Source organism: Sinocyclocheilus rhinocerous, unplaced genomic scaffold (assembly GCF_001515625.1).
Source record: "Sinocyclocheilus rhinocerous isolate Xijiao unplaced genomic scaffold, SAMN03320098_v1.1 scaffold11315, whole genome shotgun sequence".
In the NCBI taxonomy this organism is placed as follows: domain Eukaryota; kingdom Metazoa; phylum Chordata; class Actinopteri; order Cypriniformes; family Cyprinidae; genus Sinocyclocheilus; species Sinocyclocheilus rhinocerous.
In genome coordinates, this window is record NW_015647247.1 from 30,525 (window position 1) to 45,980 (window position 15,456).

Consider the following 15,456-nt stretch of genomic DNA (forward strand, 5'->3'; position numbering starts at 1 on the left):
TGAAAATAGATTCAAAGTCAGAACAGAACCGTTGCACTTCTCTGGGCAACAAACTTTCTGAATGATTCATTATTTTGAACAAATCAGTAAATGATTCAGCAATTTGCTCATAAAGAGTATTTTTTTTATTGTTCCTGAATTAATCAGCATATTTATGAACAAATCAGGTGAGTAAATGATTCAATGATTCACTCATAACGATAAAATGTGTTTTATCACCACCTACTGGTGTAACGATGTAATGTACAGAAAGAGTCACTGAAGAATCACTCACACACACACACACACACACACACAAACACACACACACACACACACTTGTTATACTTTTATAAAATATGTGTGCTTTAAATACCTAAATGCAATTTAAATCTCGACACTTTGCATTTTAGGGTAAACTATTCCTTTAAGCAAAAGATTTTGAGAACTTCACAATTTACCTGAAACAAATGCCATTAAATTAATACATGATCATATACTGGTGGCAAACTAATGAGCTACTAAATAAGCTACTGAAATGATCAGCAGGATGATCTGACAATTAAACCAGAAGGGTCAGTCTGTTCACAACAACAACAACAACAACAACAAGAAAAAGTTCAGTTCTCAGATCTTCTCCAAGATTAAGCCTTAAAGCTCCTTCAATCCATCTCATTGTGATTTTAGGTGAATCTGACCTACTGTGCATAAGATAAAATCCAACACTCTTCTATCCGCCAGTAACACCAAAGGGTTATTGTGTTTTCTGAGAGACGTTCAGCTTCTCCATTGATAAACCTTCCACCGACTGACAACAACAACAACAACAAAAAGTTCAGTTCTCAGATCTTCTCCAAGATTAAGCCTTAAAGCTCCGTCAATCCATCTCATTGTGATTTTAGGTGAATCTGACCTACTGTGCATAAGATAAAATCCAACACTCTTCTATCCGCCAGTAACACCAAAGGGTTATTGTGTTTTCTGAGAGACGTTCAGCTTCTCCATTGATAAACCTTCCACCGACTGACCTGTCAGAGTGAAAAATGCGCCTGTACTGGCCCATCACTCTGAAAGCCACCACTGTGACACATATTCTCTTTGAGCATCTCTGGTGGTCAATAACATATTTACTCGACATGTGGGAAAATCTAGTTACCTCCCAGATATTACAGCAGGGGCTGGACACACCAATAGCAACCTTGTCATGTTTAACTACGAGTTATTGATTAAGCACTGAACGAAAATAACATAGGACAAGCTGCCTCTCCGTCGGATGTCTGAAGAGTTAAAAGTCTTTATTTTTATGAAAAGCTACACGTTCTTGCTAAATTTCACAGCTACAGAAGTATTTTTTGTTTGTTTTTATTTTTATTTTTTTTTTAGATAACGACTATCGATTTTTTTTTTCATTAGTACATTTTTGACAATACCTGCAATGTTTCGTAATAATATTCAGAGATGTGAACAGTAGAACAAGAGAAAAACATCGGCCCATTCGGCATTAGCACAAACACTACAAGATGGTGGGAAAACGGGAATTGAAAGATGAATAGAAACAGTAACATGAGAAAGAGGTTGTCGCCGGAAAGTTCTTGCGTTTCTGCATTGAGTGTCTCTAACACCTACAGCCCTCTTTGAGCTCTTCTAGTCAAGTTCTCTAGTTCTCACTCATTTATTCTCCTCCTTGGTTGGCTTAATCTTCATCTCGGAGAACTTCAGCGAATACTGCCAACCCGTCCAGGACGACCACTCGATGCCGTCGGCATACGAGGTGTGTTGGCCGCGCAGGTACTGTCCGTTGAGGTTGGAGGTGTGGCAGTTGCGGTACCACCAGGCGCCGTGGTAGAAGGACGCGCAGTTATTCTCAGAGTGGTCGTTGTCCTTGTCCTTAGTGGTGAATTTCATCCCGTTGTGTTTGAGCAGCGAGTCGCCTGCAGCGTCGGATCAATGCGTGATGGAAAGACAGATTGAGAAAGACAGAAGAAGGGTGGAAGAGTGAGCATGTGAGAGACGGGGACGGCGAGAAAAAGAGACAGAAACAAAAGAACAAGTGAGTCACTCAACCGCAACGTCTTTGTTTATCCGTGTCATGGAAAGTTTAGATTACTGCAGTAAAACATTACACAGTTTCAACAAATAAAATAAGTTTTGTTCCAAAACATAGTGAGCTACCTTGCATCATCCTAACTCAAATGGAACCTTAAAACAAAGTGTGATAAATATAAAAATACACAAATATTGGGGAAAAATGTACATTTTTAATTTAATTGTATAAGTGTTTTTTTTAAAAATAATTTTCCCTCCTAAATTGATTGCAAAATATTTTTGTATTTTACAATATAGGGCTAAAAAAGAAAAACAAAGCAATAAAATTCATAATCAAGTGAACGAGAGAATGAAAGCAAGCTAGTTTCTATTGAACTTTATTGATTTAAACAATCCTGTGCTTGAAAACTATAGACAAAGTTATTTATTTATTTATTTATTTTTATAGTGTTATTAATACAACACTGTTCAAAAGTTTGAAGAGAATTTTTTTTTTTTTTCCTTCATAAATCCATAAAATCCAATTGTTTAGAATAGTGATGCTAAAACACTGCTTATAGGCTCATACAGTGGGTACGGAAAGTATTCAGACCCCCTTAAATTTTTCACTCTTTGTTATATTCAAAGGATTCAATAAATTGATCAAAAGTGACTTTTACATTGATACAAATAAATTATTTTAATTAAATGCTGTACTTTGTATCTTTTATCTTTATATAAGAGTCCTGAAAAATAAATTGCTGTTTCCACAAAAACATTAAGCAGCACAACTGTTTCAACACTGATAATAATAAGAAATGTTGAGCACCAAATCATATAAGCATATTAGAATGATTTCTGAAGGATTATGTGATACTAAAGATTGGAGTAATGGCTGCTGAAAATTCTGCTTTGAATCACAGGAATAAATCACATTTTAAAATATGTTCAAATAGAAAACTGTTGTTTCAAATTGTAATAATATTTCACAATATTATTGTTTTTACTGTATATTTGAACCTATAAATGCAGCCTTGGTGATCATAACATACCCCAAACATTTAAACGGTAGTGTTGAAAATTACTGCTATATCATTGCAAATAAAAATATATTGAGGAGCAAAACATTTCACAATCACCTTGGTATGTTTATAGCTGCATACTGACATTGTGATGAGGAGAGAGAGACAGAAACTAAAGAGAGGAGCATGTTAATGCGCTGCCGCTAATGTGCTCTTATTAAGCTGAGCTCTGTGATGTATGTTTCAGGGACATAATGTTGCAGTGTGCAGCTAGGCTAATCTAATCCAAGTTTCCTGCCTCCATGCCGCCCGGCTCCACTGGGCCCAGCCTTGCTGACAAGATCAGCCTTTTATTGCCAGCCTTGCAGTAAAACCCTTCTCCTGTCCTCTTCCTCTCACTCTATTTCTACTCTACTGCAACATGTATTGTGATAGCCATTTTATTGGGACAAAGGAGATCCAATTGATGTCGTTATGTCATATTGTAAAGTGTGTTACACATCATAAACTCGTTTCAGTTGCCTCATAGATTCATCATTGTGGTCTAGCAGATAACGAATCAGCAGAATGATGGTGGTGTAAAATGACAGCGCCTGGACTGTGAAAGGAGAGCTAATGAACAGATGTGGAGATGTTGCCTGCAGAAAAATGACACATGAGCTGGCTTTACTGGCTTTACCTGGTTTTCAACATGTATAAGAAGGTCATTTATGGTCTTTGGCTGTCTCGAGCTGGTTTAAGCTGTACTACATGGTCTCCCACCATGGCTAAGATTTTGGTTCCCATTGACTTCCGTTGCATTTTGTGTCCATAAAATAGAAGTCCACAGGAACCAAAACTGTTTGATTTGGACATTCTTATAAGATCTTCACCCTCATGTTGTTCTAAACCTGTATGACTATTTTTTTCCCAGGAATCAAAAAAAGGTTATTTTGAAGAATGTTGGTAACCAGTTTCGGTTCCCATTGACATTCATTGTATTACCAACATTCTTCAAAAGATTTTCTTCAAAAGACTTAAGTTCCACAGAAGAAAGTAAGTCATACAGGTTTGGAGCAACATGAGGGTGAGTAAATAATGACAAAATTTTCATTTTTGGGTGGATTATCCCTTTTAGCCATTTACAGTCAGCAGGTCAAAGCTGGTTTAGATAATTAACTGGAGCATGTTGGTCAAGCTCGTTAGAGCTGGTAGAACACTTTGGAACAGTAACAAGTTCCAAACGAACTATCATAATCCAAAAACAAACCAGAACACCTTAAGTCAGTAAACTGTGGTCAGCTTAAACGAGGTTAAACTGGTTTAAGATGGCTGCAAAATGCCCCAAACCACTTGAAAAAAAACATAAAAACAGACCAGTCTAATGAGCTTTGGAGACTTGCTAACCTTCTTAAACTGGTTTAACGAGATAGTCCACACAAAAATTTGAATTCTGTCATCTAATCAAATCAAAATTCACTTACAGTCATTATCTCGTCAAACTAGCTAGCCAGCTCAGGCTGGTTTAAAATCATTCTTTCAGCAGGGAAAGCTACTTGAAGGATATACTTTACTCTTTCTCTCTCTCTCTCTCTCTATATATATGCAGTATATATATATATATATATATATATATATATATGAACAAATCTTAACAAGTTGCCTCTGCAATAGTAATATGTTTTAATATTCATAAAGTGTTACATTTCAAAGAACACCCAATCATACAAACAACACTGAAAAAAAATCACTTGCTAGAATGAGATGATTAATCATTGCCGTAAATTGCAGATTCTGTGCAAAACAGACCTCACAATTTGTACACCTGAGGGGGTGTGTAGCGTGTCAGCATGAAGGTGCATCTCAGACTTTTATGAAATGTCTTGAGACAGACCCACACAGGAGGGCGATACGAGTCATTAGCTATGCGCATGAATGCATAATTGTGTTAATGCCGAAAAACACTGCAACATCAGAGAGAAATTATACACTCCTCTACTTGGACAAGCATTGTTACAAAATAATCAAACGCTCACATGCAATTTCACTTCTTACTCTGGCCTCGCTAATGGTAGTGAAACCATTTCTGTGTGCTTGCAAAACTGTCATTAGTGCGCTTTGAAGTTGGTACTGTATTAGCACTCAAAGTGTTTACAGAGAGCAGGGCATCATGGGTGTAAAAACTCATCTCAGGTAATTATATCTTCCCAGAGATCCCTGCTGTGGCTGAGCGCTCTTTCTCTACGCTATCGTAAAGGCCTTTCATTAAACAGATCAGCATTAAAGATAGCATGCTTGTGCACTGAAAGCAGTTATGATATGAAAATTCTAGCATGCAAGAAAAGGGTGTGTGAGGCACACATTTACACCAAAAGATCTTCTTTTTTTTTTATCTCAGCTGCAAAAAACATCACAGTAATGCATGAAAAATAGAGGATTCTGGGGTATGGCTCATCAAAATCTCCACAGGGATGCACTGTCATATTGAAATAATGTCATATCATATCGGTACTTCAGCATCAACACACAATCGCTAAAACACTTTCCGACAGCTGTTCTATCTATCTATCTATCTATCTATCTATCTATCTATCTATCATTTTAGATAATAGTAGGCTACATATTTAAAAGGAACTGAATGTTTAAAAAATATTATGGTCGAAGTTGGTCAAGATGGTTAACTGAACCAAGCTGGTTCAGCTGGTAGAACACCTTGTACCAGTAATGTGTTCCAAACTAACTTGAACACCTTAAGCTGGGACAATATGGTCAGTTTAAACCAGATTATGTCCCAAACCACTTGAAAATCATTAAAACCTACATTAAAATGCTGTATCAGCAAGTTTTCTTACTCTATTGTTATTATCAGATAAATGGATAATTTGTGTTCAGAGAAAGTGCATCAGATAAAGTGAGAATATATTAAAATCCTGCTGTTTGTTGAATTTTAAGCTGCCTGCCACATTCAATTGTTTTCATCTGATCTATGGCCACGATGTGCCTTTTACCAGTGACCTTGTGACAGAATTTTTCCTTTCTAATTTCTGTGATGGTTGGACTCTGAGGAGGGACGTGCTATTTGTCTGACAAACCGTTATTAAAGGTGTCAAGGACACCTCACAATGTTGCCCTCTAGGAGCCACGGTTTGAGCCTGCGAAGTGTGTTTTGGTCTTTATTTCTTTTGTTTCTCAGCTGCTGTTTTGTTCCACACTACTGCCTACTCTTGAAAAAATGGCTGTTTTGATTTCATTGTGCTAAAACATTCAATCTATGTTGATCTCTCTCAGCATTTCATTCAAAACTAAGTTTCATACTTGAGCAAGCACAGCTCAGACGAAAAATCGAAATGTGATTTTAATGCTTACGGTCAGTCCAACCTACCATTCATGTACACATTAATGCTTTATACGACCATGCGTGCATTTTAATCCAGACAGCGGCGTAAGAGTCCAAACAAGACGTAATTGATAAGATTGGGAATCAATGTGGCATGACTCCTCCAGCGGGGGATGTTTAAGACAGCCTCGCTAATTAGACACGTGAATGCAGTATTCTCCTCTTGATTTATGTTAATAGGAGGGTTTGTTTACGTCTCCCATAATAAGCCGAGTGTCTGCTTTATTGGAATGCCATAGATGTATTCTACGGCTTCATTATCCCTGCCCTTTCTGGCACACGGCGAAGGTCACGCCTGTGTCCGGCCCCAGCGAGGAGGGCAGTGCTCGGGGAGAAACACCTGAGAATAATAGAGAGCAGGACCCAATTAATGTTAAAAAGAGGCCCCGGCGACAGCGCAGGTGAAGCAGTGAGAATTGCTCATCACTTCGCCTCGGTGCAGGCGATAACCTACGGCCCCCATTGCTTTGCGTGCAGCAGGAATATATCTAAACACCGTTGACAACAGGGCAGGAAGGGGGTCGTCATGTGACACACAGCCACAACAGCACTTATGTTTTATTTATTTTTTCCTTTTTATTCGAAACATCTCCAAATGCATTAACTATATCATGAAATATCTTGATTCTCACCTTTATAGATTATGTTGATCTATGATGGTCAAAGTAACCTAATAATGTAATCTATTAACTATGCATAAAAACAAACCTGTTTACTAGGGCTGCACGATAAATCGCATTTGTGATATTTAATGCGCATCTTGTCAGTAAAGCTGGTTCTGTAATCAGCGGTAAATCTCCATTATGTGCGTGCTTTCACATAGAGCAGCATTTACTACACAGAGCCGTTGTTCACTGACAAGCTGCGCAAAACTACGATCATATTTTGCGCAGCTTGTCAGTGAACAACAGCTTTAACATTACAGTATAATTGAGATCTATCAATTTTAACATTTATTAGATTTAAAAAAATAACAACTTCTAATTTAAGTGAACTTAAATCAATCTTCACATAAACCCATTATAATAAATGTCATATTTACCTGTGCCCTTCAGCAAGTAGGAAATATACAGAAATTATATATATATATATATATATATATATAAATAAATATATGTGAACAAAATTAAAACAGAAATTCAGTTGTTCTGTGGGAAAAAAAATAAGCACACCCCGACTTTTTCCACAACACTTAATAAATACTTTCCCCCCCATTATTTTACAGTAGATTATACAAGTTTACTCATTTGTTTTTCAATGTGAGAAGAAATCGTTGATTTACAGACATCACAGCAGCTGGGTTATTAGGTTATTCTGGCTGCTTTCAGAGCTGCCGCTGCTGAACATGATGCAGATCTGACACGCATCGTATTCTCTCACAACTCTGACTAAAAATTTTCTCACAAATCTGACTCCTATATAACAAATACTTACAGGCATGCACAGTTTTAAGGCAGTTTTAATCGCCTTATATTTGCTGGTGAAATAATCACTACATATTACTTTTACGTTGACATTAATTTTCATCATAAATTGTTTTAATATTTTTATTTTATTTTATTTTTCTTGCAAGAGACTGGTGGTGATATTTCTGATTTATGCCCCTAAATGGGGAAAAAAAAAAATTGTAATGAAACTGGACACAAAAAATGTCAATTAAATTGTCTCTTATGGTCTAAAGTGGATGTTCTTGGCCAGAATAATCTGTCAAAAGTCTGTCTAGGCGAGACTACATATCAACCGAAGAGCTTTTACCAGCGTTTACTTGAGGCTCCCCATTAAACCTGACATGAACTTTGGCTCCAGACATCAATGCAGGTTCACGATTGAATTGCTGTTGTGCAGGATGTCTTAAGAATACAGAGCTTTAAAAGCAGGACACTATGACCTATGACTTCCTGTGAGACCTCTGCCTTTGCAATAAATGTAATAGTTTTTGGCTCCACACTGCAGGAACTCTCGGTAAAAGGCAGAATAATGTATATAGCATACCTGCTGTGCCAGAGTAGTCTGCGATGCTCAGTGGGTAGCCATCCTCGTCGGGGTCAACAGAGAACAAACCCACTCCAAAAGAGCCATACTTTGCAAAGGAGGTACTGTTCTCGAAGTCCTCCAGGTCAATCCTCAGCTCATAGTTGGCTTGAATGGTAAGTGCATGGATTCGTTTCATGCCTGAAAAAGAGATTTAGATGAAGTTAATGGAGAAATGTGCAGATGAGATTTATTTGAATATACAGAAGGCGGAAAGAGTGTTTGGGCAATCAGCTTCTGCTACAGACATTAATGAAACCTCAAATCATGTAACTTACTGAGGAGAGGTGTGCCAGCAACATGCTAAAAACGCTCAAAACCTCTTAGCAACGACATAGCTACACCCTGGCAACCACTCAGAATGGCCATGGCACATTTTTCACAGGAAATTTTCCAAAAAAGAATAAAATAAAATAAAATAAAACTTTATTTAGACAGTAATGATGGATGTGTGTATGTATGTACATATAACTTATAGTGCTTATATATATATATATATATATATATATATATATATATATATATAAATATATGTGAACAAAATTAAAACAGAAATTCATTTGTTCTGTGGGAAAAAAAATAAACACACCCCGTATATATATATATATATAAATAAATATATGTGAACAAAATTAAAACAGAAATTCAGTTGTTCTGTGGGAAAAAAAATAAGCACACCCCGACTTTTTCCACAACACTTAATAAATACTTTCCCCCCCATTATTTTACAGTAGATTATACAAGTTTACTCATTTGTTTTTCAATGTGAGAAGAAATCAGTAGAAAAACAGAAAGGGTACTGGTACTTTTCTGCCTGTTAAGTTTACGGACATTTCCTATAACGCTAAAACACACACAATTCATTGTGCAATCCATAATATGGGTAAAACACCAGTGAAAACTCAACATGAAAAATATGATAAAATATCAATACACTACAATTCCTGCATATTACCATTGGGCCCTATTTTTACAGAATTTTCTTGGGAGTGATGAGGGCTCTTAAAAGTGTGAAATGTATTTATTTTTCCATATAAATTTTCCCTGCCTTCATAGTTCAGAATAGTCTTGATACTAGTGAAACCATCAACCAATCATAAATTTTCCCCCACCTGTGACTGAGCTTTTTGTTTTCAAACTTCTTTCTCTAAAATTTAAGGTTCCACAGTAACATTCATAGCAAAGTTTTATGGGAACCAATGCAATGCAAGTTTGCTTCTGAATCTTCTCTCTTTGAGGGGCAGGCCTGCTAGAGACATAACATCTCTTTCTTAGCTTAGACCGGCTTGAAGGACTCTGGTCTACTTTCCTGAGATCAATATCTCAATTGGAGACCCAGATTCTAGTAAGTTCTGCTCTTAATATTCCACCCAGTTTTCACAGAGAGGAGGAGAAGCGTTTGACAGGAAACTAATGTGCTTACCTACAAATTAATTCCCTTTGTAGCCCGTTCACTGGCATGTGCATTGCACCTCCAGGACAGAAAATCAATACAGCAGAGTTTTGCTAGGTCTAATCATAGCTTGCTGCTGGTCTTCAGCTGTTGTGAACTGCAGCGCATGTTTCGGTAGGGTGTTAGGTGAATAAAATTGAGCTATTAACAGAAATTAACAGAATGTGTTGCTTAAAAAGCATCATACTGTGCCTAACAGATGTTCAACAGCCATTAGATATTAAAAAAAAGAGCTACGGGTTATAACAATTATTAACATAAACACTGACACTGAGATATTGTTTTAAAGTCAGCGTGAAGCCATTCACAACCCATTTCATTTGCATAATTGGTAACTTTTAGAATGAAACGAGATATTCAGAGAGAAGACATGTAGGATGGGCCTTGGTTTTATTAATCAGAAATTGACTGGATAATGAAAATTTGCCATTACGTATCAAAAAGAGTCAGGTGGGAAGGGTAGTGGTTGAAAAGCAAGAGGAATTCATGATATCATCCAAAAGTAAGTTGTCAAAACACTAGAAAAAAGTAAAAAAAAAAAATAAAAAAAAAATACATAAAACATACCTTGCACTGAATAAATCACGCATGATAAGACCAGAAATAAAATAAAAGTGTATTAAAAATTGATTGTAGACTATAAATAAAAAAAAACATTTATAAATTGTGCATTTATTATTATCAACATTTATGCTAATTACTATCAGTGTTGCTTCAGTATTTTTATGTACTACTATAATGTTTATTAATATTGCAAATTAGCTTTAATTTTTATTTTTTCAGTTTTCATTTGAATTTTAGTTTAGGTTTTCATTCATGTGATTTTGTTATTTTTATTAGCTTTTGATTTAAAAAAAATATTTTTATTCAGCTTTAATTTATTTTTATTTCAGTTTTAGTTTTAGTAATTTTAGTACTTCAACTAAGACTTATACATACACACACACATATTCATATATATATAATATTCATATATATATATATAAGACTTATACATACACCATGACACTTGACCATTACACCAACAGGTACTTTAATGACATTGCATTCTAAATACATAGACATTAATATTAGAGCTTAAACAGCTTCCATTCTTCTGGGAAGGCTTTCTAGATTTTGGAATGTCTCTGTGGGAATTTTTGCCCATTCATCCAGTAGAGCATTTGTGAGGAGTGACTCGCAATCTCCATTCCAGTTCATCCCAAAGGTATTTGATGGGGATGAGCGGATCAGTCAAGTTCATTCACACCAAACTAATTCAACCATGTTTTTACAGAGAACAGAGAAGCCACACAAAGGAGTGTTGATTCGTCACACCAAAACAGGTTTACACTGCTCCAGAGTCCAGTGCTTTACACCACGCCATCCGACATTTGGAATTGTACATGGTGATGTGAGGCTTGCATGCAGCTGCTTGGCCATGAAAATCCAATTCATGAAGCTTCCGCTACACAGTTTTGTGCTGATATTAATGCCAGTGGAAGCTTGGAACTCCAGCTATGGAATCAGCAGAGTGTTTGGCGAATTTTAATGCAACATGTGTCTCAGCACTTGGTAACCCAGCTCTGTGACTTTACGCGTCTCCCGCTTCGTGACTAAGTAGCTGCTGTTCCTAAACGTTTCCACTTTCAAATAATATCACTTACAGCTGACCGTGGAATATCTAGCGGGGATCAAATTTCACAAACTGACTTATTGCAAAGACATCCTATCACAAGCACCATGTTTGAATTCACTGAACTCTTCAGAACGAACCATTTTTCCACAAATGTTTGTAAATGCAGACTGCATGGCTAGATGCTTGATTTTATACACCTGTGGCAATGGGTCTGATTTAGGCTACGTCCACACGAAGCCAAGGGATATGTCCCCATATATATATAATTTTTAATGACCACCCTTTCTCTGTCTCCGAATTAAAATGTCTATTGGCTCCTACACCTTTAAGAAACACCCATTAGCATGTGAAATGTGCCTCACACTTTGAGAATCTAAAGTTACACGATAGCCCGGGTGAGAAGCAGCAGTCTATCTGCCTCCCTCCAGTCCTACAGAATAGACTAACATTTGTTCAAATGATATTGGCATAATGACAGAGATGGTTATGATGGCTGTGAATGGAGGGGGACTGTTGTGGTGCCATTCCAGCGGCAGCCGAGCGCATCATCAGGCTCTATTAAGCACCAACACCCTTCTAATGGTCTCCGCGCTGACTAAATGGATAGGCCATTTGCACTCAAAGGTCATTTCTGTTTCGACCCAGGGACCCAGAAATGTTGCACGGAGGTGCAATATATCAGAGCAGCCGTGTTAAAGACAGAAGGCTGGCTGTGCTGTTCTTCATGTAAAAACTAATGTGCGTATTATTATCTTCACCTGGTCAGGGCTTCAAACAGCTCCAGATAATCTGATACGAGACCCAACTTTTTAGTGCTTAGACAACATTGTTGGCCCATCAAGGCCGTGGAAATGAAATGATAAAAGATCGAGGGGCTTGTGTTTTATTTTGTTGTGTGGAGATCCGATATATGTATATATATATAGAGAATGATTGCTATAAATCATATGTATGAGTTGGATATGGAGGCAATAACATCTCAGGGTGACTTCATATAGCTGCCAGTGTTGTTGACACAAAGCCGGTTTGATCTGTTTTTGGGAAGCCATTGATCACTCCCAAAACTGCTGTCTGAAAGCCCTGCAGGGAGGAGCTGCTCCACAGCAGATCTGACATTCGTCTGAGTCCACACAACAAAATCAAACACAAGCCCCTCGACCATTCATCATTTCATTTCCACGGCCTTGATGGGCAAACAATGTTGTCTAAGCACCAAATATCTACTATATTGTGATGAAATAGCTTTTTTTAATTGTTGAAATATGAACAGAAAAACAGTTCTCTTGCATTTACAAAAGGTCCCTGGGGGAAAAACGATGCGTTTATATGTGAAAGAAAAAGAAATAAATAAACAAGGCTACTTTTATTCAAATGCTTCCTAACATCCTAGTAGATATACTGTATGTGTGGACCAACAAAAACAACCCAGGGCCTTTACACACACCAAAAGCAAAAATTTAAATTCTTTCTACACAAATTACCAAAAAGATGTTAGAATGACTAAAAAATTTGAAGCATTCAAATTAAGCATCTGAAAAGATGCACTTGTCACATGTTTATCAGTTTACATAATTTTGTTCTTTCTGTATTGTCTATATAACACAGCTTAATAGTTTTCACTGAAAGGAGTCAAATTTGGGAGAATGTCTTTTGGCTATTGGAATGAAAATGTACATATCTTCAGGCATAAAATTTAACATGCTCTGACATCAAACAGAAATCTTTGAAATGTAAGTACCATAGTTATGGTTAAACTGTGGGTTTCCTCTAAATTTACATAATTACATTCAGGCCTTTAATTAAATCTCAAGAGACTCACTCAACCCAAGTAACAATAATTTCTTAGAGATATATCAAAAAGTGAACGTGAACATCTATCTATCTATCTATCTATCTATCTATCTATCTATCTATCTATCTATCTACCTACCTACCTACCTACCTACCTATCTATCATCCATCCATCCAACCAACCCTGAAACTTCAATGCTTTTACAACTTTTTAAACTAACATTCCAAGTATATCAACAAGCTTTGCTTTTCTAGTTAAAACTTACAATTACATGAATTTCTTTGAATTTCAAGTCATTTTAATTATACTTTCTTACATTTAAATTCCATTTCTGCACCTGTTTGAATGGAATTGCAATTTAAAAGACATTATCAATTCTGTATAGTGCATGACCTTTTTTGCATCTAAACGGTAACATTACTTGTTGATTCACTGCTGGACTCAGTGCTTCTTAATTCCACATTTCAATTCTTCTGAGGCCTCTTTAAAGGAAGCACAATTCGTGTTTCAATTAGAACTAAAGAGAGGCACTTGAGGATGTGAGGCGATGGTAAAAACGGAGGCCCTCGTGCTGAGCAGTGCCAGCAGAGGACAGATTTCTTTCTGACAGGCCAAAAGCTGCGCTCATTTTCTCCCCATGCAACCATCCTCTGCTATTAATTTTTAATCAAGCTGCTCCATCTGCGTTTCAGTGAAGGCTCTGCTGCTCCCCGCAACCGTTCTATGAGACGCGTCTCGCATGGCTGTTCCCTGCGCCCTGTCAGACAAAAGCGAGACATTCGAGAAATTAAGCAAAGAGTTTTGATTTCAGGGCAGGGGTTTCCACTCTCACAAACACACAAATTCGCACATGTGATTGCACCCCGAGGTTGCGGCGGGCTTTGAACACCTGCCAGCGGAGTGACACAGCATTCGGCGCATCTTCAGTTCTCCGCAGGATGAATCATCGCACCTAACGTGCCCGTCCCTTCCCAGCGAGCCGCATCAAAGCTGTTGTTTACAGGTGGGTGCTGTCGACCACACCGGTATCGATTTTGCAAATGTTCCAAAGCCTGTCTGCAAGTCTCTGTGAAATCCATTTTTGGCCTTGAGCTCAATTATATGCAAATCAAGAAAATGGGATTTAATTACACCTGATGCAGCTCTTGTTTACATATTCAGAACAGAAAAAAAGCATCTCTTGTCATCTGCAGGAACCTCCAGAGGGATTCTGGAGGAATATGCAACGACCCTTCCGCTGTCAGATGCCAGATCAGAGCATTAAATAAGAGACTCATTAAGGTACCGAAGTGCAGTGCTTTGGAAACAGCTGAGGTAAAATGGACAAGTTGTAAAACCTAGAGCAGAACAGCTGTTCATATGCTATTGAAAACACATCTGTAAGTACACTTCACATCAATGCAGTTGTTTCAGCGCAATTAAAAAGAGCATATGGAGACCTGCCTCCAGAGACTGGAACGATCACAGTGTTTCTTGCAACTTGCTGAACACACAGAAGCTACAGAACAGAAAGACCTGGCCATTCACACATTCCTGACCAATCCAATTAAAGACGTTGATAATGAGCTCTGTGACATTAAAGAAGGGTAATTATCTATGACTGCTGATAATGCGATACACCATTGTGCATTTAATTTAGATGATTTCTCATTACAGAATTCACAAAAGCACAAATCCATTGTTATTCTGGTTAAGTGTTGCTTAAAATGCCAATTCTGTCCCTTAAATAAAATGTTAACAATTTTTATTAATTCATTAAATTAATTAATTAATTTTCTTTAATTCATTTTATACAATAGTTCATTAACCAAGAAGTTAATATTAAGTAACTTAACTTTAAGAAACAATATTGCCAGTTTTTTTTTCTATTTGTGCTCCACAAACAAAAATAGTTCCAGACAAGCTTCATAGTGGTGTTCCTAAATAAATCAGTAACTTGTTTTGTTTCTGACTGAATCAGTGTGTTTGAACAAATTGACTCTGTGAATGATTCACTGATTCACTCACTTATTTATTTTGTTCCAGGATGAATCAGTGTTTTTTTTTTTTTTAACAAATCGGCTGTATGAAAGAACTCACTCATAAACACAGCCACTTGGCCTTTCTTGAATGAATAGATGTTTTTGAATGAATGGTTTGAGTCAGTTAGTCAATGACTCA

At 37.0% G+C, this 15,456-nt stretch overlaps 1 protein-coding gene across 1 annotated transcript; it reads right to left on the reverse strand.

Moving 5' to 3' along the window:
• Positions 1–807: 807 nt before the first annotated feature.
• Positions 808–14,375, reverse strand: LOC107709032 (fibrinogen C domain-containing protein 1-like). The gene is made up of 3 exons (XM_016513429.1): positions 14,249–14,375; positions 8,395–8,574; positions 808–1,910 (listed from the first exon to the last, which is right to left on the reverse strand). The coding sequence occupies exons 1-3, from the start codon at positions 14,373–14,375 to the stop codon at positions 1,648–1,650; spliced, it is 570 nt and encodes a 189-aa protein (XP_016368915.1). The 3' UTR covers positions 808–1,647.
• Positions 14,376–15,456: the final 1,081 nt, after the last annotated feature.